The 26,206-nt window shown below is 36.6% G+C and overlaps 1 protein-coding gene across 8 annotated transcripts in view; it reads right to left on the bottom strand.

The window, feature by feature from the left end:
* The window catches only part of FRYL (FRY like transcription coactivator), a 307,431-nt gene that overhangs the window by 96,099 nt on the left and 185,126 nt on the right, over positions 1–26,206 (bottom strand). For 6 of the 8 annotated variants that reach the window (XR_007151586.1, XM_047856238.1, XM_047856241.1 and 3 more), the window contains 14 exons: positions 25,563–25,642; positions 24,931–25,011; positions 22,971–23,139; positions 22,559–22,651; positions 18,300–18,398; positions 17,231–17,332; positions 14,152–14,196; positions 11,661–11,764; positions 11,359–11,467; positions 9,534–9,620; positions 6,821–6,992; positions 6,234–6,366; positions 3,451–3,558; positions 260–497 (listed from right to left, as the gene is read on the bottom strand). Coding sequence is in view for 7 of the 8 variants with exons in the window: in XM_047856238.1 (XP_047712194.1) it covers positions 260–497; positions 3,451–3,558; positions 6,234–6,366; positions 6,821–6,992; positions 9,534–9,620; positions 11,359–11,467; positions 11,661–11,764; positions 14,152–14,196; positions 17,231–17,332; positions 18,300–18,398; positions 22,559–22,651; positions 22,971–23,139; positions 24,931–25,011; positions 25,563–25,642 (1,620 nt within the window). In the remaining variant the exon portion in view is untranslated. The remainder of the gene's footprint in view (positions 1–259; positions 498–3,450; positions 3,559–6,233; positions 6,367–6,820; positions 6,993–9,533; positions 9,621–11,358; positions 11,468–11,660; positions 11,765–14,151; positions 14,197–17,230; positions 17,333–18,299; positions 18,399–22,558; positions 22,652–22,970; positions 23,140–24,930; positions 25,012–25,562; positions 25,643–26,206) is intronic. The other 2 variants (XM_047856242.1, XM_047856243.1) reach the window with 1 other exon arrangement.

Here is a 26,206-nt window from a genome sequence, read left to right as displayed (position 1 = left end):
TAAGCTAGAATTGCCTCTACTCTCTGTGTTCATTCAGAACCAACTGTTACGAAAGGAAGAGGGTTGGAAAGGTTGGACACACGAACACTATATTTAACATCTGAACTGCAGGGAGGTTTAGTTTAAGGGATTATAAGACTTCCAAAGCAAACAAAACCGATCAAATGTTTAGTTTGCAAGAAATCAATAGCTATTAACATGACTGTTGGTCAGTTACCACTGACCACATACAAAGGGACAAAACAAAAGACTCTGGTACCTGGGAGTCCTGGTTTTTGTTGTGCATTTGGGTTGCCTGTTTCCACTGATTTATTAATTGTACCAACATCTTTACAGCATTATCAAGAAGCGTGGGATGGACATCAGTCACTTCACGAACAATAAAATAAACAAATCCTGAAAGAACATCCTCCCGCCAATCTGGAAAATCAAGCATTAGTGCCTGCAGGGTATTGAAAGCCAGAGCACGTAGTTCTTCATCCATATGAATTGTGAGCCTACCAAGAACAAAATTCCATTAGCAAACCTCAGAACCTTCCACGTAGTTTCATCATCTAAAACCTAAAACTAAGAACTTAAAAAAAGATGTCCTCTTCCCTGGTTTGTAAGAAGTAGGAGGATGGGAACCAATGTTCCCTTTTTTTTGTATATTCACCCTTAGGTTATTCTCGTGTTTAAATTCACATATGAATCTATTAATATTGGTGTTTTTAAAAAACTTCAGGAAAGTTTGATCATAATGAAAATGCACTTGAAAAAGTACAGATCAGCATATCAGAATTACATTTTAAAAATTCTTTAATCCTTAAAATGCTGTATGTTTTCTTGTAGTCAAAAATTATATCTGCTCATATAATATCTAAGCATTATTTCACATTTATGTAGTCCTTTACTATCACTGGAAAGAACACGATTTGTCTCTGTCCTTTTCATGCTGCTGAGGTTACAGTTAAACTGTAAGATGGCCGATTGTGAACAAGAAAATAGAATAAACCCAGATGAAATCAAGTTAACGGAGATAATTCTTGAAGGTGAGCATGAGAGTAAATATGCAGTAATATAAATGGAGTGCACCTGAGGGGAAAAAGGTTGATCTAACACGGAAGTCCCTAAAGGGAGTTTAAATCTAAGCAAATTAGAGAAGAGGCTGTATAAAATTACCTTTTAGAGATACCAAAACAATCGGAGGACATGAACATAATATGAGCTAATGGGTTTTACCAGAACATAAAGAGAACGATCAACAAGAAAACCATAAAAGATGGCCCCAGTAGTGAAGCTACCAATATGTAATACTCTGTGAGCAGGAGTTTCTGATTTGGGCCTGAACAGGATTACTTTAGCGACTGACCATCAAAACACATGCATCAGTGTTGGAAACAGCTAGAACGAGTAAGGTTAATAGGTGATATTAAGCATGTGCCACAACTACATGCTTAGGAAGCCGCGAGGGTGGAGTCATCCTCACGGACAGAGGAGGAAAGCCGTGGGCTTTAGGTGGAAGGAGAGGTCACAGTCTTCACCCTGCTGAACTCAGTTCTGGTCTTCACTAAGCCAAGCTTCAACCAGCAATGAGACGGAAGAGAAAACTTACTACAGCTAGACAGACTTGCAGTTAGCCCCACGAAGCGGCAGCAGTGAGAGCAGCCCGTCAGAGCCATCACAGGGGATCAGATTAAGGATCTCTAGCCCAGCGTTCTGTCTCTGATAGTGGCACCAAGGGAGGTACTGTGGAGGCACAGTGACTGTCTACACGATGCTGACTTTAAAGGTAATTTCAACATCCCTTAAACCTTCATGCGCATCTTACACCTATCTGTGTAACTCAGGCTATATACACATAAGTTGATCACTGTGTAGAGAACAACAGGGTGGCCTGGCTAATTTAAGGCAGAGGAATTAACTTTCCTTAGACATAGCATACAGGTCTACAAATGCAAATCTTTGTTTTGCTTACTTGCTTTAAAAACCAAACAAAAACAAGATTTAGACATTGCAATTCAAAATGATCAGAATGGGGGACAAAAGAGCAGAATGCAGAATCTTCCTTTCTGCTGAAGTAAGCTAATTAGTTAATTAATATCACAGGGAAAGGATGCAAAGTAAATCAAGTTGCAAAGCTGTCATTTACTGTTCACACGTTTGCTCCCTTCACCAGGCTCCTCCATCCCTGACCCTTGTAGAGGGAGTTTCATTTTGGCGGGGGGATATGGGACCATTAAGCCACAAATGTGCAGGCGAGTAGAAAGAGTGCAACTGAGTGAGAGCTGTTTACTGTTTTCCCAAGAATAACATTACAAATCATTACACCTCTTTTCCTTCCCTAATGCTGACATGAACTTTGCAACTCTTCAATTCACAGCAAAAAATTAAGAGAGTGCAAAGGGATGAATTTATCTCATGGTGTAAAATCTCCAAGTAACCCCTTTTCTCTCCTCGTCATCTTGAATAGAGACAAATGCCATTCTGTATCTCGATGGCAACCTGCAAATGTTGAGGACAGGATAGTGATGGCTGCGTGCGGTGCTAGGTGTTTTCGCAGAGGAGGTCAAAGGGGTTGCTAGAGAAGTCTATTAACTGTTCACGGCGAATTTAACTTAAGTCTGTGGTAAGTGCTTGGCAGGGAGTAAACATCTTTCAGTACAGTCAAGTATCACTGCTCTGTGACAGTCATTACACCTGGCTTTTCATTTAGAGTGGGGGCAAGCAGACCATGGCTCAAGGGCCAGAATGTATGAGGCACCATGGGAACACGGTCACACCCCCTCCTTTCCATGAGGTCCGTGGCTGTTTTTGCCCTGCACTGCAGAGAGGAGCAGCTGTGATGCTGACCATATGACCTGCAAATCCTAAAATAGTCACTATGTCATCCTTACAGAAGCAGCTTGCTGACCCTTTACCTACGGAATCCCTACGTACATCGACAAAGCAGCTTCCAACAAGCCTTCCCCTCAACTTTGGAAGCAAGTATTTACATTTGGTTGTCATGTTATTTCTTACTCTATAAAACTATGACAAACCCAACAGAGGAAACAGAAGCAAAAACTTGAACCCTGCGGGCTCCACAATAGGAAAAATAAGTGAAAACGAGCTATAGAAATGGCTTCAAGAGTTAACATGGCAGTTAACTGCCTGATGGGCATCACCACACATCTATTCAGGAATAACATGTTATCGAAATCCTAAGAAACACACTAGAAGGAAAGACAGGAAATCGAAAAGTAGGATTTGTAGAGAGGAATCCAAAAGAACTTTAAAAGTTAAAAATGAGTGGGGAGAATGTGTTCACAAAACACAAAAGACACAATGCAAGTTTAGAAAGTGGATCAAGTAAAGTACTGAACGTGTCCTTATTACTCTGTTAGTGACAACAGTAACAGGAGTGTATTCGAAGTTTAAAGGGATTGAAAGAGGTAAAAATTAACATAGCAAAGAGTGATTCTCAGTTACCTTGCTAACAATTCAATGAGGTCAGTTCTGCTCATACCATCAGGAATCAGCCTTGGAATAGCAGCAACACAAGTCCTAAACAAATCAATTTTGGGTTTTCTTTCCCCTCTGAAAAATATACAACAGGATTTAATACGCTTATTACATATGTTAGGCAATGAAAGCAAACTTGGAAAAATAATTACAGAAAGTAGGAGTCCCCTCCCCCTAAAAAAGTTTAATGTATTTACTATAAAAAAGAATTCATACAAACCCAGCAAATAATTATCAGTTTATAAATAGACAAAAGAATAAAGAAATAACAGGAAAGAAAATATAGCTAGCAAGCAAAAAGATTTTCAATAATTAGAAAACTACAGAAATGATTATGTTTAAATAATAAACTATTTAAGTAAATTATGTGGAATACAATTATTTTAAATTAAATTAAATTAATATCTAACCTTGAATAAAGAATATTTAAAATTTTTTTAATGTTTTATTTATTTTTGACAGAGAGAGAGAGAGAGCATGAGCAGGGGAGGGGCAGAGAGACAGGGAGACACAGAATCTGAAGCAGGCTCCAGGCTCTGAGCTGTCAGCACACAGCCCGACGCGGGGCTTGAACCCACAGACACGAGATCATGACCCGAGCCGAAGTCAGATGCTCAACCAACTGAGCCACCCAGGCACCCGAATAAAGACTATTTAATTACTAAGTCATAATAAGTAACAATGAGATTATTAAATAACCAAGTATTGGTTATTTTAGGAACCTATAAAATTAATTAAAAAAATTTTTTTTGAGAGAGAGAGAGAGAGAGAGAGCAAGCAGGGAAGGGGCAGAGGAAGAGGGAGAGAGAATCTTGGCAAGCTCTGCACTCAGCGTGGAGCCCAGGGTGGGGCTCTGCTTCACAACCAGGAGATCATGATCTGAGCCGAAATCGAGTCAGACATTTAACCAACTGAGCCACCCAGGTGCCCCAACAAAAATAATTTTTTTCATTTATTATTATACATTAATGAGGGTCTTAAAAAAGACATTCTCATATTCTATTGTTGGTATTGTCTGTTCTTTTCATTTTATTTTCAGAATACACACACACACACACACACACAAATACACATATTAAAATGTTTACAGAATTAATGTCAATTTTGAAAATCTTGGCTCCTCCAGAGGCTTGATACAATTTATTTCTACTATATTTTCTTCTAGTTATTCAATGATTTTTTAATTTTTACTTTAAATATCTAATCTCTTAACACCCTGGTTTTTGTTTTTATTTTGGTCTATATTTCAAGATGAGGATCTTAGTTTATTTTATCCAAATTGTTCTTAAGGTGGGCTAAAAAATTCTCATGTAGAAACGAATTTGGACGTTTAACGTACTGGGGTCAGTATTCTTTATAGTGGCAAAAGACTTGCTACCTACTCTTAGAGATTTTATATAGTCAGTGTTCTCTTCAGATGGTTCCAATATGCATGAATTTCAGTTACAATGAGTTGATTAAATAATACCAGTTTCCCTGCAAATCACTATGTAAATAAACAGATGTGCATCATAATCCCTAATTGTGTCACTTTTTTTTTTTTTAAGTTTTATTTATTAAAGTAATCTCTACACCCAGCATGGGGCTCGAACTCAAGACCCCGAGACCAAGAATCGTTTGCTCTTCCACCTGAGCCAGCCAGGCACCCCAATCATGTCACTTTTCCCAAGTCTGTTGTGATTGGTCACTGCACATTTGTTACTTGTTCACACAGACAGCAAAGTGTAACTATGTTGCCTCCTGGTCTCCAGCGATAAAACTCAGGTGATACTTTGCAAACATGGATAATCAAGGGAAGAAACTAGCCAATAAAGACTAAAGTGCAGCATAGAAAGGAAAAGTGATACCCCTGTGAGTGAAATTCGAATGAAACTTTACAGGAGGTACAGAGGAAAGAGCCGGCAGGGAATGTTAGCAGACTCCATGCACACAGCCAGAGGAGCCCAGGGAGGGCAGACTCATTCACACAGTAAGGAAGTGGTTGTGATGTAGATTTTCCAGAGGAAGTGATGCAGAGGGGGAAAAAAAATGTCAACACTGGAGAAGTTCTCGGAGACATTAGAAGACGCTAGTATACAATAACTGTATATTAGTTAAATTGAGAGATCAAATATCCAGTTTGGTGTTCTAAAACCTGCGATGCGGACATTAATATCGAAAAAAAAATGTCCTGCCTTATTACAGGATATGTGGATACTGACTAGCAAATAAAACAAGTTACTGCCATATAATCAATACATCCTCCCGAGGAGAAAGTCCCTAACATCAAGGAAAAAAGATGCCGGACGGCAAGCAGCGACAAGCCTGGTGACCCAGGGGCCTGAGGCCCTGTCTTGAAAACACTACTCCCGTTATTCCCCTCTGTACCTTTTGTCACCAGGAGATTTTCACGTTTTCTTTTTTTGTTTATTGGGGTTCTGGAAATAAGAGTAGGTGTTTGACTTAATAAGACAACTACATCCACACATATCAAGGGTAAGTCGGATTTATCTGTCGGTCATGGAATGAGTATAGGGCCTCGTCACTGACAGCTAAACAGATCCAGGATGACTTCTGCCACTTATGCTAGTTTGATAGCACTTTGAAGAATACAACTGAGCAGGCGGAAGGATTTGCTATATCAACACCCGCAGCAGGGAGCAATATGGGACAGCTGCAAAGGAGAGAGGAAGGGAGCAAGCAAGAATCAATCACGTGTGCCCTTTTATGAAAACTGAAATGGCAACAAAGGGAAAGAGCTTCCTACGTACGTAATCATATCTTCAGGCTCCTTATTGGACATCTGCACGCTAGTCATACACATTGGTCTCCCAACTTCTTTGTCCAAATGTCTGAGAATGCTATCTAATGCTTTTCTCACTTGAGGATAGTACACTGACATTCCTAGAGAAAAAACGTCACGGTTACAAAATGTCAGAAATTAGATAAAGAACAGTCATACTTACTTCCCATAAGAAATAAAAGTCTATCTTTAAATGGCATCAGCTTATTGGTGTCACCAAGGAAAGGAATTTCAACTGGGATACACTCTTCTCCCTAACGATCATCGTTAGTGTACTGGACAGAATATATAAAACTTAAGCACAGAACTAAAATTACTTTGAAGGAAGTACAGAAGGCAGTGAACAGTATCATGTAAGAAAATAAAGACCAAACTGGAAGACTCTTCACATGAAAACTCAGAGGTATTATCAAACCCCATATTCATTTTTCTATCACTCTCTACTGGAATGACCACACTAGACAAATATATTCATTTTAGATTTGATCATAAATGTTTCCAAAGGAATATTAAATTGTATCACAAAGCAAATTGTCTGGCTGAGTTAACACCAACCTATGACTTTTGCTTCCTCGTCCGTCAACGTTTTATTGAGAAAAATTTTCTTTACACGGAGAGTGTTTCCTGAGGGAAGGATGACCCCTGTTGTTGGCATCGGTGGCTCTCCGTCCTTCTGCTGCAAACTGTCTGCTATTACAAGGAAGACTCTCAGGCCTATGTTCATTCTCTTCAGGAAAAAAAAGTTTCAGAATGAAATCAGAAGGTCAGAAAATATCCTTTTTTCTTGTTAAAAACACCTTGTCAATTAACCCTGGTGGGGGGCGGGCAGGAAGGCCCGGGAGGACAACCAACCTTTCTGCCCAGCATTGTTTAACTAGTTGAGGCATCACAATTTGTTTTACTATCAAATTCCCAAATGCCGTCCCTTCACTTGAGGTCAACTGGCTCTCCTATTCTCTATAAAGCTTATTTCAACCTCTTCCTGCCTTCCTTCCTTCCTGCCTTCCTTCCTCAGCAGTCCTACCCTCCTACCATCCCCTCCCCTCTCTAGGCGGATGGCAGATCTCCTACTTCACAGAAAGAAAAAACCATCAACTGTCCTCAGTCTCTCACTACGGTAACTAACACCTCTTCTCCCTCTCCTTTGATCTTATGACAGTCTTAGGGGGCACTGGGCTTCCTGGTTGTTAGAATTCCATTTGCTCTTGCTTTCCCGGGAATGGGAATGGTACACCACCAATGACCCCTTCTCTTGCTTGTGTCTTCAACATTTCCTTTCCACCGGGGACATTCTGTTACCTGCTGTTAGCTATGCTCATCTTAATGAAGCAAGTCCTCCCCCCCCCCCCCCCATCATGTTTTCCTGAGGCAACTCTCACTTATCAGTGACCATTCTGCTCAAAAGAGTGGTCAGTTTGCCTGCAGCCTGTTTGACTTTTCAGCAGCACAGGACTGTCAACTATTCCTTCTCTTCCTGAAACACTTCCTTCCTCTGATTCATCTGTGCCATGGCTGGCTGAGTCATCTCTGCTGGCACTTCAGGTTTGGCCTCCTTTAGCCACAGGGCCAATGTTAGACTGCTTCAAGACGAGGTCTTCGGCTACCGTCTCCTCTCCTCATGTTTCCTCTCCCAAAGCAACTTCATGTATCTACATGGCTTCAGTTAGCACCCACACCACATCACCTGTCAATTTTAAGCCTCATTTCTCTGAACTCGGACCCTCAGACCCACTTGACATCTCTACCTGGATGTCAAAAAGATGTCTCAGGTTTGACTCATTCAAGCCAAATGTACTTTCCCCTCAAACAAGCTCCCTTCTCAATGTTCCTTTTCTCAGTTGGCACTCTTCTCTCCATCTGCACCACCACTGTCTCCGCCCAAGCTGCCATTTTTTCTGACCTACGCCAGTGGTCTCTAAGGTAGGTGTGTGCATCCCCATGGATGTGCAAGATAGCTCGCTGGAATACAGGAAGGCAATAAAACTTTTATTTATGTTTTTTTTTTTAATCTAAATAAGATTAAGATTTTAAGCTTTCCTCATCTTTATATACAACATAGTACTGGTGCCCTCCCTCAGTCTAAACATCACATGGTCATGTCACATAGTCACAGAAAACATCTTGAAGAAGTGGGAAAGCTCCATAATGTACTGGGTTTCACAGAAGGACCCGCACGTACTCATTCTTTTGGTGTGCTGCAATTTGCTTGTGCTTGATTAAATGGATTAATGGATAATTTTTTTTCTGGCTTTAACTAAACTAGCTCTCGCAAGCTTAAAAAGATTCTGAAGAGAAAATGGAGACTGACGATAATACTAACAGAGTAAGCCCATGGAAAACAACAACAAAACACAGAACTCCCAGTCTTTTACTCCTAGCGTAAGAGCTTCAGTGAGGGAAAAAATTATATTCAGAAATAAATTTATTCAATGGGAGAAGACGTTTTTGAAAATGGATGTTCAAGAAAATCTCATTACATGATTTTGACGCTGGAAACCACATTCAGTATATCATCTATAAAAACACTCATTTCTCATTTCTGCTCACTGTATATACCTAGAAATAATTATTCATGTATCTTAAAAATCCTACAAACGAAAAGCTTCAACAACTTTCCAACTTCTTTGTTAACTACATAAATGTATGTTTTAGGATTTGATTATGAGAAGGACCAGCACAGTAATTTTAAAGAAATAAAGAGATAACCTTTTTATATTCTCCAATGTTACTTGCAAAATCTTTTGAACAATCTAAAAATGTAATGTCTAATGAGTGAGTTAGGGTTTACTAAGTGAATAACAGGGCCACAGAAGTAGGAAATATTTAATATTTAATTCTTTTGCCTTTTTATTTTTATCAATCTCCCTCTGGGGAAAAGGATTTTTGCCCATGTTATCTGTAACACCTACAACAGTGCCTGACACATTTTTGGTGCTCAATAAATGTAAAGTAAATGATATTTATTTTTAAAAATCTGACACTGATATTAATAAATGAAACCTGAGCTCATGTCACAACCTTAGAAGTCAGCTACGCTGACTCATCTGGAAAACATCCTCCCTTGATAATTTTTCACCCTACTTGAAACTACTGCTAAAATTGAGTTGGCTATCAGAAAGGTGAAATAATTGGTCCTAGATCATCACACTAGTAATTATAAGTAAAGCTTCTAACTAGAGATTTGAGCTTGAGAGTTCTGATTCCAGAAACTGCTCTAAAAAAAAGTTTAAATAAAAAGATTTTGAGATAGGATAATAATTTTTTTTACCTCTGGATTAATGGTGAAAGTTTTAGTAGATTTTCCAACACTGAGAAGATCAAATATTATTTCTTTCATTGCAAAATCCAAACGTTCCTAGAAAAAAATAGCAATCAAGACATCTTTATAACTTTCTACTACTATATGTTGGGTATCATGTTAAGAATCATACATATAATGGCACCAGGTTTGTATCCGTAAGATCTAGGTGGACAAAAGAAAAATACGTATGAATTAAGATTTAAAAAAAAATGACTATAAATATATTATTTATCAAATGATTTAATGCCCCAACAAACAGGATAAACATCTTAAACATTCATTTAGCAAAATCGTATTCAAAAATCTAAGTGAAGAAATTCCCAGAATGATGGCAAAAGGGAGTCCCGAAACAACAGGCATGCGGCAGGCCTAGCGAGTGGTGAGTTCACACAGGGACGGTAAGAATAGGTCTCCAGGAAGGAAATCTCCAAGGAAAAAGAAGATCAGCAAGATTAGCTGATGTCTGAGAGGAGTTACATAGTTTTCATGGAGTGTTGGTGTAAGGTGATTAATCCAAGGGGGCGGACAAGGTCCGGGGGCAAGAGAAAGGAAAGAGATGTGAGCCAATGGTAAAAGTTTTGTAAATACTAGATCTTTTTCTTTTTTAATGTTTATTTATTTATTTTGAGATTTTGAGATTTTGAGAGAGAGAGAGAGAGAGAGAGAGAGAGAGAGAAAGTGGAGGAGGGACAGAGAGAGAGGTGGAGGGAGAGAATCCCAAGCACGCTGTCAGCTCAGCCCCCAACATGGGGCTCGAACTCACAAACTGTGAGATCATGACCTGAGCTGAAATCAAGAGTCACATGATCAAGCGACTGAGCCACCCAGGCACCCCACTAAACACTAGATCTAAAGCACAGTTTGCTTTCATTCACCTTACCGACACATTTATATCCATCCAATTATCATTAGTTCTGGGCTGCCGTAAATAGAAATGTATTCATTTTGTTTAAATATTCCTTATTTCTTTACTGTTAAAAATAACATTACAGATCATCTAAATTGTCACAGTTTTAGTTCAAAGAGACCACAATGAATATTCTGGAATCAAAGCATTTTCCTTAGCTGATGAAGTAACCTTACCTATGCTTCTTCCAGGGCTGATGTCCCCAAAGGGAATGTGACCAAAACCCTGGATCTGCTTGCTCAGCACCTGTTTAATCCCCTTCTAATAAACCTTCCTTTACTAGCAGAGACTAGAAAGCTAAAATTGTATTTCTCAGAATGCCTCAGAGCAGTGGGCTTTAGGATGTGATTTAGACCCTACCAACTGGTATGCTCTTTGGGAACTGACGTATAGGAGGAAGAGGAAGAGGACAGGAAGGAAGGAATCCTCTACTAGTGGGGACCATGGCAGCAGCAGGATTCTGAAAGAACTGTGATGACTTCCAATTTGGCAGCTTTTTGTCTGTGGCAAAGGCCACAGCTACCTCGATAGCCCAATTCTGCAATTTCCTCTTAGTCATTCATAGTCCTACCAGTGATTCGATTCTGTGAACCATCTATATTCCTTCAAAGCTCCCTTTGGGTTCAACTAGCTACTGTGGATGCTAGTATCTGTACCTAAGAAACTAGATGAATGCATGAGAAAACAATTTGCCAAAAACCTTTGGAGATACTCAGGAAGTAATTAGTCAATGGAGCAACAGTACGACTGAGAAATACTTCTTGACCCTTCCTAAATTAAGTGCTCCACCTGTGGGTCCCCTTGAGTTCTGTTATCACGCTTTTAGATGTGTAACAAATTTTAAAACTCCAAATTACTTCAGTTATTGTGAGGTAAGGCACTTACCTGAGCAATGAACTGGATAATCTTCACAAATATATTGAGAGGTGTATCACGAGGAACCACACTACGTGAACCTTTCGGAAAAAGTGCTGACACTATGCTCATAAGACGACTATGAAAAAAAAAAAAAAGACTGAGTCATAAAGAGATAATGACATCAACAAACATTCTTCCTATTCTTCATAAGAGGTCAAGAAAATGCATTCTCCTTCTCAAGGTCTTTATAAAATGTTAACTATAATGTCATCAGTATGATTTTTTTACCAAGATCTTTATAAAATCCATTTTAATGCAAAGGCACTCACCTCTGAGTTACAGTGTTGCTTTCACATTTTATTCTAATTACATAAACCCACAACAATCTATACAAAGATTCCAGTGCAACTCGAGACATTTTAGGATCTTTATTCTGTTCAAAAACAAGAGAGAATAAAAAATAAAGTTATTAAACTACTTGCAATCATTTAAGATTAAATACAGTCTCTGCCAACAACTAAAAGCCCTTATCCCACTCCTCTCTGTATTCAATCTAAAGCAGGTTTAAATATGTAAATATAAATATACGTTCGGTATATAGTAAGTACAGAAAGCTGAGAGGTAATTCCGAGCCATTCCTTTAGTAAAAATATCAGAAGGATATTCATACTTGAAAGAACTCCTATCTTATACACACATCAACCTACTTGGCAGTAAACAGTTCACACAATATTGACATCATGATAGAAGGATTCCTTATCTTTGGAGCAATTCACTGCAGTCCAAACTTAGTTAAAACTTAGGCCACCAAAGGTTATTATGGGTACTTGCATTTATGAAACAACGCAAACTATTGCTGAGTGATTATCCTTACAAGAGGGACTACGGAAGAGCAAGGACTCTGAAGTCAGGAATGACTGGCCACACCTCATCTTTGGGGCACTTTTATACCGCTTGGTACCACAATTTCCTCACCTTTAAAAATGGAGATAAAATGGTACCTACCTCACACATTAAGGAAGTTTTTGTGTGAAAAACACTCGGAACACTGCTGGCACATGTTAAATGCTCCATAAATGTTGTTATACCTTTAAATTTTACTTAGACATTACTTAAATTATTATCATTTTGAATGAGAAAATTATTTCATTTCAATCACAACTTGATCAGCAAACTTTTTCTTCATACCACTTATTATAAAAAGTAAGGTTCTCAGATGACCGGTCATGTAATGAGATTTAATGCTGAATTTTGAAAATGTACCTCATGGTCAACTTTATTAGGAGAAATTCTTTGTGTATGTTGATTGGTTATAGGATACACTGACTGTCATAAATCAGCATTCATTTAATTTAGTTTGGGGGATTTCTTATTGTTGAGTATTTTATATACAGCAACAAACAAAACAGGGTTTTAAAATTCTAAGTAATTTAGCCATTCTATTTTACTTTTTCTTGAGAAATAGAAAAATGGACAACTATGTATGAGTAAAAGCAATACAAAAAGATAACAAATGACAAGTAAAAGAAACAGCGATCAGAAAATAGAATTTTGCACATCTGTGTGAAGAATTGATATAATTAAGAATGGAATACCAATTATTCTGCTGGTCAGTGTCTCAACATCAGTCCCTACTTCTATTGCCAAATCATAATGATTCCAAATTTCAAATACACTCCCCAAGTAGTTACTAATTACTAATGTAACTAAGGTAACATATAAAGTAGTAAGTAATGTGTGCAGGTTACTCGTAACAACCAAGCTTTTTATAGTACTTTCTTTTCTATCACGTAACTTTTGTTTCTGTCATTTAAATGCAAGATATCAGGTATCAAAAAATGTTCAATTAGTTTGATGTACATTCTAAATAGTATTTTCACATTAAATTATATTTTCAAAATACAACTGATACAAATTAATACATGTTATATATTAAAAATACTTAAGTCCAATTCCACATAAAAATGTCTTCATATAAATGGTTAATAAAGTATTTTGGATTATTTTACGTGAAGGGCTGAGATATCTAGAATGAAAAAAACTTGATTTTCAAACTTTCCAAGATGGACTCCTATGTTTACAAAGCAGACTTATTCTACACTGAACAAAGCCAAAACTAAGATGAAAAATGATACATCAATTATTGTGTATTCAGCCACTGAAATGCTGTCAAACATGTCTGAATAATAAAAACATCCTAAAATGATCTGAGCCTTAACCAAAGAGTAGATAATTCCCCAGTTACCATTTTGGTATAATACGAATAAGCAGATTGTTACATACATTAGAATCCAATAAACATTTGATATGTCCAGTATGTTCTTTGGCCGCAATCATTTTAATGTATCTTTCCCTTTTTTCTACCATGAACCAAATCCAAAATATTTTGCTTAAAATCCAAACCAACAGGAGACACGTTTTAAAAAGTCATGCATCAAAAATCATACTTAAAATCTAAGCTGTCTCCTTAATTGCATCGGAAAATGTTTTTTTTTTTTTTTTAATTTCGTCTATAACAGTGTCACTAATGTAATGTTACTTAAACAACAAATTAAACAGGATATTTTAAAATGGAGGATTTTGGTTAAGAATCAACATTCATGATCACTTGTGGCTCGTAAATTCATCTTCTTGGGATGACATTAATATTAAACATGTACAGTGTCCCTGCTGTGTGCTAGTCTTCTTTTACAAGAGGAGAAGTGGGCTGGAATAAATACATTAGACATGCAATGCAACAATGGGTAAAGAAAAAAAAAAAAAAGCCACACTTAAAGGAGATAAAGCAATATTTTACTTTGTAACATCAACACAACTCACCTGGAGTGTTTCTATTTGTTTTCTGATACTGTTGTTAGATGGCATCTAAATAAAGCAATGTGAGACAGCAAACATAAACATGAGACACAGCACATGCATGTTAGATGAAAATAAGCACAAAACAAGACAGCTCTTCACCAAGGCCTCTATTTAGAAGAAATTTGAAATTTCCAAGACAGTGGCCAGAAACACTAAAGGAAAAAAAAAAAATCCTATAACTTGGGATACATCTATATAATCCTTAAACTAAGAGAAAATATTTAAATTATTAATTACCTAAATTTTCCTCTCAAAGCACTGCTCTCGAGTTCTAGCAAGTTTGAATTTTTAGAAGAAAATAAGCATGCGCTATAGAAAACAACCTTCAAATTATTTTTATCTGAACTCCACTACTCTTATTATTTCCCCCCCACACCCCCTCTAATTATTCTTCAGAAACCTTCCTTACAATCACTTTTCACATAATAACCTCGACTGATAAAAAGATAGGGAAATAGGAAAACTACCAAATTCTGTTTAAGGACAAAAATGACAGATGTGACATCTTCTGTGAATTCAAATGGATGTTTTCTCATGCTATTTATGGGGCGATGGGGCGAAAGCCCATGTTCCGTGGTCACCACCTTCAAATACTGATATGGTAACTTTTTAAAAAGTGTACAGTATTAAAGATTCTATTTATTCTTATGACTCTGGAGAATAATGCCTTTTTTAATATCCCAGAATGACAGCCAGATATTGTCTGAAAATATCTAGTACAGCAAAACTCCTTATAGTCCATTAACAGATAGCAGGTGGATCTCAAAGAGCAAACATTATGGAGCAGAAGAGATCTAGACGCAAACCTATCTCTACCACTTTTTGGCCCCCTGACCGTGGGTTACTTATTTATCTTCTTTCAGCCTCACTTACAGTAAGAATTAAATGAGAGATTGTATTTAAGCATCTAGTATATAGAAGTATTAATAAGAATCAGCTTTAAGAAGTAATAGGTCTAGTAAGTGAAAACTTGTTACGGATTTTTTTGAAATCATGAGGTTTCTTGCATCTCAAAACAGAATCAGTTTAGGCCTTTATCTTGAACCAGTTTTTCCTGTGTGTGTGTGTGTGTGTGTGTGTGTGTGTGTGTATGTGTGTGTGTGTGTGTGTGTGTGTGTGTATATATATATATATATATATATATATATAGCTATGTGTATATATATATATATATATATATATATATATATATATATATAGCAAATCAATTATATCTATAGATAACTAGCATAAGGTTTTTTACTGAATACTCCATGCCTTACCTCAACTCTGCAGTGTAGCCACAGTATCTAAAACTTAATAAACAGGAGCCAATTCGTAAAATTTCTGCTGAATAGAGCCTTAATGTAAGTTAAGGGTTAATGGCCAAGACAACTATATTCCAAATATTCATGCTAAGGTGGCTCTTATCTCCTTGAGCCTGGCAGAGCGACATTGCCATTAATTAAAATGGACAATATGCCAGAGATATTTAACAGGAGGTAAGGGTTCAAAGAAAACAGCATTTCAAATGAAAGCCTTAAGACAAAAAATAAAAGTTAAGGTGCTGCGAAAGAATTGCAAATATGTTAGGTGGAAACATATATATATATACAACAATTCCAACAAGCAACAGAAAAGTATGGATTGTCATGAAACAAAGCAACCTTTCAGAAAACACTTAAATGCGAGTCTGAAAATATTTTATTGAAAGTATGGAAAATCATACTACCCAGAAAATTATCAATTCCCCCTTTTAGTACCTGTATCGGTATGAATCATCAAAATGAGGACAGAAAACAGTATAATGTAATTAATTAAATAAAGCTTATTTTCTGGTTGCATGACATAAAGAGTTTAATAAGCTTGATTGGGTCCTGGGAATTTTCATAAATAAGAAAGAGAGTATATCAAGTCTCATCCAAATATGAATAATATCAATGAGTATCTAGGAGAAAAAGAGCCAAAAATGTTTCTCAAAGACTTTTATTTTCTGTATACCTTTTTAAGTAATCAAGGCACTTTTGGAAATGATGTATAAAGTCACGGAAAAGATATATAGGATAATGTTTCCAGTGGATCATTCTCAAAGTGGGAATGAGAAGTCAAATACCACTATTTCTCAAATACCACACTGAGCTATAGAGTCAGAGAAAAGTCATTTAATCTATCTGTGCCTCGCTTTCATTGTCTTCAAAGTATAAGGTTTCCAGTATTATCCTAACTTAGAGGAATGACAGGAAATAAGATGCCATGTCTGTCATGCTTCTAGAACTTGTAAGCAAATATTCAAATGTACTCATCTAGTTATTAAAACAGTGTTCAAATCAAGCATTTCCATGACATGCAGGTGAAGAATATTCCCATGTCCTGTGTCAGACATTAACTGAGCTCCTATCCACAGAAGAAAAGCGAATCCTGTTAGATCCTGCTAGCAGAGTATCCTGGGAAGATAAAGATCCTTCTATCTCACAGTCTTGTTTACAACACTAAAGAGAGACCGGACGTGGGCGTGCCAAATAGTGTTAGTAACAACTATCCCTTGGTTCAAGTCAGAATCATTTCAGGAGATTCTGTATCCCTGTGGATCCAATATCACACTCTTAGGTTTGGCTGGCACACTTTCATCAAATGTGCTTTTAGTGACATTTCATTATCAAGGCTTTTTTCATTTTCAGACTTGAGCCAACATGACTGAATTTTCTCAAAATGAAACACAAAATAATATCCGGAGGATTCTATAAGATTAACACTCTGTAACTCTAAAGGCATGTTTTTAGCACAAATATTGTTAGATCTAAGATAATATAAACAAACAGCTGTTAAAAATGTACAATTTTGCATTAAGACAAACTAAATTTTCAATCAAAAGTTGATTCATGTCAATATGTGATTCCCCACAGAAAGAATAAAGTACATTTAAGAAAAGCAATGTGATAAAGTATTACTCTTCTAATGCACCAGTAATAATGAGGGTTTTATTACATACTGTTCAATATATATGCACAAATGAATACACTACAGTCAGTATCTACAGGTCAGAAATGTGATTATGTCTTACCTTTAAATGTGACAAACAGTTCTGTAGGAAAATATGCCAGTTATTTAAAAAAAACTGTTTCTGACTGACACATAAAAGGCAGGTAATTAGTGGATAAAGAGCCTATAGGAGATAGGGAAAAGAGAATTAACATTTTTCATGAGAAAGCACAGATTTGTAAATCATATCCTCAGAAACAAAGGCAGTTTTCCCATTTGTCTTAAGAAGTACGGTCTCCTAAAGTAACGTAACAAAAAATGATAAGGGGCAAATTTTCTGTAAGAACAACTCCTCGATCTGTCTCATTGCCCTGAGTTGGAGCATGCTTTTATTTTTCCCTAGAGCCACCACTCCCTCAACGAGTACCGTGGTTAGGAACACAAGCCCTGGGATCAAGCACAGACTGGCATCAAAGTTTCAGCTTTTTATTTGCCAGGCACATGACTTCAGGGTGGATATAATTAAGGGCTCCAAGGCTCCCTTTGCTAACACACGGAGTGGAGAATGATAGACGGGGCTGGGAGGTTTAAAGTAAAACAATGCAAATGTAATTAGTTCAATGCCTGGCACAATAAGTGTTTATTCATTATTAGATCTCTATCTTAAGTGGTCAAGTATTTGTCTAATTCTCCACACTTTCTCCAAGCTGCATAAAAATTTATAGCAAACTCCTTCAAAGTTACATGGAGCGGGTGGTTAAATCTCTGAATAGAAATGATGTCATTAGATAGACAATGGTTCCTAAGTAATCTAATACTTCTGAGTGCAATAATGTAAAATAAAGAAATTTATGGTTTAATAGGAGTATATGCAAGCTTCCACATAGTATAATGCATAACTTAAAGCACCTGTCAAGAAAGGTAAATACCTAGAATAAAGTCTGAATAACCTATCAAATGTAGAGCCAGTAAAATTAAGAACAGAATGTTTTAAAAAGAGCAAGAAAAATGTATAAAATTTGCCCTTATGTTGCGTTTTGGAAATTTTACAATTTCAATTCTTACAATTCTTTTCAATGTCCCCTCAATTCAGCAATCAATTACTACAACTCCTAATTAAATATGTAAAAGTTTGAAATGCTTTTCAATACCAATGAATGCTTCTTCCTGGAGCTCAGTTCAAAAGTAGTCTGATAAAGCATCTCCACAAAATTTTTCAAACAGGGAACATTCACTTCATTTTTAACAGCCTAGGTAAAAAGATAATACAAAAACAAAGAAAATGGTCACAAATATTAAACTGTACAGAAATTACGAGAACTTTCTCTAAGGTGTGAAATTAGTGACTCCTTCACCGAGTATCTCACTAAAGTACTAGAAACTGCCAAATGACCAACTGTCAAGTCGCTGAGATAAAGGTGGTCCCTGTTCTGAGAAAACACAAGCAAGTGAACAGGCAATGAGTATGTGATACAACCAACAGATGCTGCAAGAGGAAATTCTCTGTGCTCTGGGCACATTCACAAGGGGCCCCGACAGAAAAACTCCATAAGGAAGTAACACCAAAGCTGAATCCAGCATCCCTTCCCTGATACAGAGCAGTAAATCCCAGGTAACCTCTCCAGCCTTGTCCTCCACACTCTGCCTTCCTGCACTGGGATCCAGCAGCACCAGCTAGCTTTCTTGCTGTTTCTAGAACAGATCATGCATGTTTGTGCTTTAGGGAGTCTACAGTGGTTCCTTGTGCCCAAGAAGTCTTCCCTCAGATACAGCACGCCTTTTCCCTTGTTCCTTTAGCTTCTGCTCAGTCATCTCCATCTCCTTCGAGGGGGTGGTCTCAGCTGATCACAGTATTCAAAATTTCAACTCCCTTACCCCTTCAGCAATTCCTACCCCCCTATCTTAGTGTACATCTCTCCACAGTACTTATCACCATCCACCTACTAGATATTTTACATACTAGTTTACTAGCTGTTTTCTGCACTAGAAATAGCTCTACAAGAGCAAGGTGTCTTTCCTACCTTGACCATTCTTGCATTGCCTATGCACAGAAGAGGCTCTGATACAAAGAAAGCATTCAATACATGTGATGAATGAATAAGTAGAGTCCAACCAGGCAAAGTGGGGAGGGAGGTTATTAAAGAGGCAAGAATGTTCCAGACAGAATGAGTGCTATATGCAGCAGTGGGTGTTATGGATTGAAATGTCACCTCCCCCACACCCCAAATTCAGGTATTGAAATCCTAACCCAGCATACCTCACCATGTGACCTTATTTGGAAAAGGCAGGTGTCATTTGGTCATTGCAGATGTAATTGGTTAAGTTAGGATAAAGTCATATTGGGGTGAGGGGACCCTACTCCAACATGATGGGTCACCTTTAAAAAAAAACAGGCAATTTGGACAAAGACGTACACAAGGAGAACACCACGCAAAAATGAAGGCAGAGCTCAGGTGCTGATTCTATAAGCCAAGGAATGCCAAAAATATCAGAAACTAGGTGAGAGGCACAGAACAGATGCTTCCTCACAGCCCTCAGAAGGAATCAACCCACCAACACCTTGGTCTCACCGTAACTGTGAGACAATAATTTTTGTTATTTGAGCCACCTAGTTTGAGGCACTTTATGAGGGCTGCCTTAGCAAACAAACTACAAACACAAACACGGCATAAAAGAAGAATCAGGTAACACAATACTCATGGACCGCAAAGACCGTCAAGGGTCTTTCCTCCTACAACCTGCTCCTTTTGATTAATTACCTTAAAAATACAACCTAATCCCAGTTAGGTATCTGGCAAAAACAGATTTTCAGACAAGGGGGAAGCACAAATGACAATGTGGGATAGAGAAGCAGCAACCCAAACCACTTCTAGAAAAAGAAATTGAAATACATGCACTAATGAAAATAGACTAAAACCTGACGGTTTGATAAATGATAGGTTTATTTTATCAAAAAAATAATAATAATAAAATAACAACCCCAGACTTGGCTGAAACCTGGGGTGGGGGGCTATCTGACTCACACTACCTACTGAGCTCTATCCATGACTTTTGTTTGTACCCATTAAAAAAGAATCAATTTTTTTTTTTAAATCCTCAAACATTTAACTGTAAGTAAATATTCAAGACAGGTAAAAAAAAAAATCATGCCAATCACGGTCATTAATATTTTAAAACTTTCACTTTACTTCCAGTTCCCTGTCTACCTTTTCTTTTTTTTTTCTAAGACTTTAAAACTTCATTTTATTTTATTTTTTAAAATGTTTATTTATTTTTGAAAGAGAGAGTGCAAGTGAGCACAGGGGAGAGGCAGAGAGACAGGAAGACAGAGAATCCCAAGCACAGAGAATCTCTGTGTTGTCAGAGCGAGGCCCCATGCAGGGCTCCAACACATGAAACGTGAGATCAAAACCTGAGCCGATATCAAGAGTCTGACGCTCAACGGAGCCAACCAGGCACCCCTCCCTGTCCACCTTTTTTTTTTTTAAGTTTATTTATTTATTTGAGAGAGACAGAGATAGGGTGAGTGGGGGAGGGGCAGACAGAGCGGGAGAGAAAGAATCCTAAGCAGGCTCCGAGCCTCCAGCTGTGCAGAGCCCGCTGTGGGACTCAAACTCACGAAACCGGGAGATCGTAACCTGAGCCAAAAACCAAGAGTCAGACCCTCAACCAAATGAGCCACCCAGGTGTCCCCAAAATATATTTTTAAGATACATAAAAATACATCTCTAAAACTCAATCAGAATACAAATAACTCCATATTAAAAAATAAGAAAAGATTTCAACACACATTTTGCCAAAGAAAACATATGGACAGCAAATACAGGATGCTCAAAATCATTAGTCATTAGGAAAATGCAAATTTTAAAACCCCAGTGAGACACCACAACACAACTAGCAGAATGGCTAAAACTAAAATATCTGGCCAAAGAAGTGTTGGTGAGGATGTGGAGGAACTAGAACTCTCACATCCGGCTCCTTGGAATACAAAACGATGCAACAACTTTGGAACGTTGTATGACAATTTCTTCAACAATCAAACATATAGCTACCATTTGGTCCACCAATTCCATCCCTAGATATTTACCCAAAGTAAATAAAAGCATATGTCCCATACATAGACTTGGACATAAATGTTCACAGCGGCTTTATATGTAACAGCCCAAAACTGGAACAAACGGATCCAAAACAGATGACCACAACCAAACTGTGGTGTTATCTATACTGTGGTATGTCTATGTCTATGCAATGAAATACTATGCAACGAAGAGAAAGGAAAAACCTACTGATACATTCCACAACATAGATGGAACTCAAAATAATTATGCAGAGTAAAAGAAGCCAAAAAATGGCTTTGTACTGTAAAACTCCATTAATATAAAATTCTAGGAAAACCAAAACTAATGTAGAGTGACAGAAAGAAGATGAATAGTTGCACTACCCAAAGGTGAGGTGAGTGGTAGTGGGGGGGGGGGGGTGGATTAAAAAGGAAAATAAGGAAACTTCCAGGGTGTGACAGATATGTACATTATCCTGATTATGGTGATGGTTTCCCATGTGCATACACATGTCAAATTATATACTTTAAATATGCATACTGTATGTCAATTTTACTTCAAGTTTAAAATGAAATGATGATATATATAATATATATATATACATGAAAAGAATATCATTTATGCAGCAATATGTAGTATACTGAAAGTGAGTTGCATATCACATATCATACAGAACAACTGAAATGGGTAAAAACAAACAAACAAAAACCCCAGGAAACAAACCTAGCATCTAAGTATTATAAAATCCCTTAATCCTATTTATAGCATGCTGTTACTAGTAACTGCAAAATTATTTTCAAATAACACACTACTTTTATGTCAAGAAAGGCTTCTATAAATCTGCTGCCCTAGAAATTATGTTATATAAATAATATATTTATAATAATCATATTTTCTAAATAATTTGGAATACATATTTTGACAGGTGGGACGAATATCAATAGCAACTACAGAACACTTAAAATCGAGACAGTCCTGTAAATTCCAAGATATATGTTACAGTACAGGCTGTTAAAATGGCCACCATATTGTAAGAAGCAGAAGCCGCGAGTAAATGCAGTATTTTGCACTGAGCTGCTTCAGGCAGCCGTTACCTAGAGGCTGGGTTGCAAATACTCTGCCCTCCTTGCAGTCTCTGAATCTTAAGGACCTGGGCCCATTCTTTTAATTAAAAGGCTAATCAATGCTCTACTGACATTTGGCTAATAACCATTTTCCCCATATCCATACGACATTCAAATTTCCCACATAACAGTCTATGACATTACCGGAAAGTAAGACTATTTCACGTGGCAACTTCTTCAGTAAAAAGGTACTTTTAACAGACAATATAGAAATTAAAGTATACTTACAGCAGCTACAGGGATAAGAATCTCCACAAATAAACCAGCAAGTGCATGCTTTATATCTTTATCTTTTACTTCTAAGAAATACTGAGCACATTCCTGGAGGGGCAAAGAGGTATATATTAGGTTTAAGAATTTTTAATATCATGGTAAGTTTGTAAATACTGCGATTTTACCAAAAAGCTAAAGTCAAAACACACTCAAATTTAAAAAGAAAGTAAATTCACACCACTGGCAATTAACACTGGAACTGAAGAATTACTAACGATGCCATATATATATATATATATATATATATATATATATATATATATATTCCTTTAGTAATATACATATGTTTCCTTATATTAAGTCACGAAGAGCAAGCATAACCACTGTTAGGCTAATTCCAATCACCACAATGGAGAAGGTATATCACCTGCATGAACTGAAATGATGCTTCAAAATCTTCTACAGGATACATTTTTACTCGAAAAAACTTCATTCCCATTATTAAGCTGATGATGCTTTGTACCACATGGGGACTTTGTTCCTTTTGCCGCAGTTCTTTCAATTCTGTCACAAACTTCTTCCTCACAGCCTGAAATCTTTAATATACACGAATACATAAGTGGATAGGAATTCAAAACACTAATGTCCCACATGATACTCAAGGTTGAAATCAAAAGATACTTTACGTAAACATTATGTCCTTTCTCTACCCTCATCAAAATTACTACAAAAGCACAGAGGGAAATCAAGTTATTTGATATTATTTGAAATCTGCTGTTCCTTTATTTTAAAGTTAGAAGTTCCTTAAGAAGATATAATAAGATGTCTTTATTCCTACAACATCGTCAATACAGCTCCATTACCATTTAATCGTTAATAATCATAGTCAAATCAAATCAAATAATCTACCCCATAAATCAGATAGTGTCTCCAGTTTGTACTCCTTTTTATAAAACCTGTAATTTGAGTTATATGGAGAACGGATTGGAGACTATAAATGTGTTCAAAGACATGAATCAATCAATTTTAGACTACCATCACTTAAAATTAGTTTCTCCTTATGCTGGAGAAAAACTGAAGGAGAGGAGTGGGGCACACGGTCTCACACAATGTGACTAAGCTCAAGAATCAAAATGCTTTCAAATGTAAGCACCATCCTGGATTCAAATGACCACAACTGGTAAGTCTACCAAGTTTTTTCTCTGCTTACATTGCAAAAAGATACTTACCAGTTTAATAATCAAAAATACTTAATTTCCCCCTTTATTTATTATGAAACAGCTAAAGATTTTACTGTTAATGTTACTGGGGGAAACCAGTTTCTGAAAAGTTAAAATGGGAAATGAAGCATATTTTCTAATCGTTATTGACTACAGAGGGAAAAAAGAAAATTGCGTATTAATGAAATATGGATATATGATAGGATATATTACTTAGCCATTTCCATTTGAGTCTTGGAGAATATAATACCATTTTCCACGAATATATTCTTTTGCATTGTAAAAAGACAATATACAATGGATAAAAACCTTCCCATCGCAATAACACTAGAATCCAAGGGTTTTTCTCTTCTATTAAATTTCTCATAATAATGATCAGCCACTACACTCACAGGAAGCAAACATTAACAAGAATTGTACTTGGCTTTTTAGAATTTAGAAAGGGTTTTATCTGATGATTTCAGGACCAAACACTTCTTAAATGACATCTAAGAAAATCTGAATTGATAATTTTTTACCCTACAAATTTCCCAGTGGCAACAAAGGAAATTCAAACTCTTCCATAGTCTTATGATCAACCACAAGATACTACAGATAAACTTTTTTACTCTTTACTATAATGATGGTTCAAGACAATTCAATGGGTGTAACTCCTAATGAATAACACCTTTATGGAATCATCTAGTATCTTCTCTTTCTTTTTTGGAATCTCTTCTACCTATCCAAAATTCTATTTAGTGTTAAATAAAATGATTTGGAGGAAAACACTGAGATGCCATCTCAGAAGTAAAACCATTCAACTAGAAAGTATTAAAAGTTGTTATTAGCTCTGTAGAGTTCTTAAAAAACAAACAAACAAAAAAGGATGTGAAAAAACACTTCTCATAGAATAGTTAGAAATAAATAAGGTAATGTCCTGACTATTCCTGGCACTTTTCTGACTTCCTCAATTCAGACATTTATGGAAAACCCCGAATAAATGAAAACAAGTTGTATACTTAATGTATGGATATTACTTTAAAATCCTCTAAGAAATAGAGCAGCTAAGTAATAAAAAGTGGAGGAGACTGCAAAATAACTATGAAAAAAATTAGATCTAATGCTGTCATTGTCAATTACAATGAAGCATTCTAAAATACAACTGAAATCAGTGATTTAAATACTTACTTTGATTGGGCAAGAACCCCTATCACCTCTGCATATAAATCTGCAATAATATGCACATTCCCAGTGTTGGTTCCTGAATATCTGAAACAAAAGAGAACAAATGCGCTGTTAAATTTTTCTATAAACTCTCTTTTACATAAATCTGAAAGTTTCTCCTCAGAGGGTTACAAAGTTTGTTTCTGAAGAGTCATCTGTAGAATAATAAAAACCACACAAATTTTCATCTAGCTCTGAGTTTTACTTTGTCGTGAAATTTAGCCTTCTAATTCTTATAAATCCAATCAACAGTTTTAAGAATTATTTTAATAAAATCTTTCAATGGGGGTGCCTGGCTGGCTCAGTTGGTAAAACAAGAAACTCTTGATCTCAGGGTCATGAATTCAAGCCCCTCATTGGGCATGAAGCCTACTAAAACAGGCAAACAAACTTTCCTAGAAGCATTTTGTGGGGATTCGAAAGAAAGAAAGAAAGAAAGAAAGAAAGAAAGAAAGAAAGAAAGAAAAGAAAAAGGAAGATAAATGCTTTGAACTCTAAAAACAAAACAAATGATCAGAGAGAGTTCAAATTATACTTAAACAGTCTAACCCTGGACTAGGAGAAAAGCAACAATCCCAAGTTAGTATTTTACTTACCCTTCCTTATGTTTAAAGTGCTTAAAAGCTAAGTTTAGAACTTCATGAACTAAGGGATCGGGCACAGGATGAACAGGAATCTAGAATGAAAAAATCATAAAATCAGCAAGAGCTAAGTAGATTATAAGTCTTATGAGTGTTCTCCACATTTCAACTAATTAAATCAAGAACCAGTTTTCATTTCCATGGTATGATCAATTACTAATTTGTCAATCTGCCCTTTTTCTAAGGATTCTATTATTTTCTCAGAGAATTTAGTTACTCATCTAATTTAATAACCTCTAAATTTAAGAATATTAGCTGTATAATCACAAATCCTTGAACTAGGCCCATAAAGGGGAAAAAGTAGTCGTTATTGCTGATTTACTGTAATTGTCAGGAAATTAAGACACTCACACGTACCTCTCTGCAACACCTATGGGAAAGCAACCTCTGGCTGAGCCAGCCACACATTCCATATGTAGTCTGATTTTTCTATCATTAACAGTAGCCAAAATGACACCAACTTTTCCAACAATTTAAAACTATTCATGGCCTTATTAGTATTAGAAAATCGTAATTTAAATATCTTTGTTTTGTTTAGTTCTTTAAAAACTATGTGCTACTTCCAAATATGTAAACCAAATGAAAATATTTAAAACCAG

This window comes from Prionailurus viverrinus, chromosome B1 (assembly GCF_022837055.1).
Source record: "Prionailurus viverrinus isolate Anna chromosome B1, UM_Priviv_1.0, whole genome shotgun sequence".
NCBI classification, from domain to species: domain Eukaryota; kingdom Metazoa; phylum Chordata; class Mammalia; order Carnivora; family Felidae; genus Prionailurus; species Prionailurus viverrinus.
The sequence above is the reverse complement of the archived record's forward strand: the minus strand, read 5'-3'. Positions and strand labels throughout refer to the sequence as shown.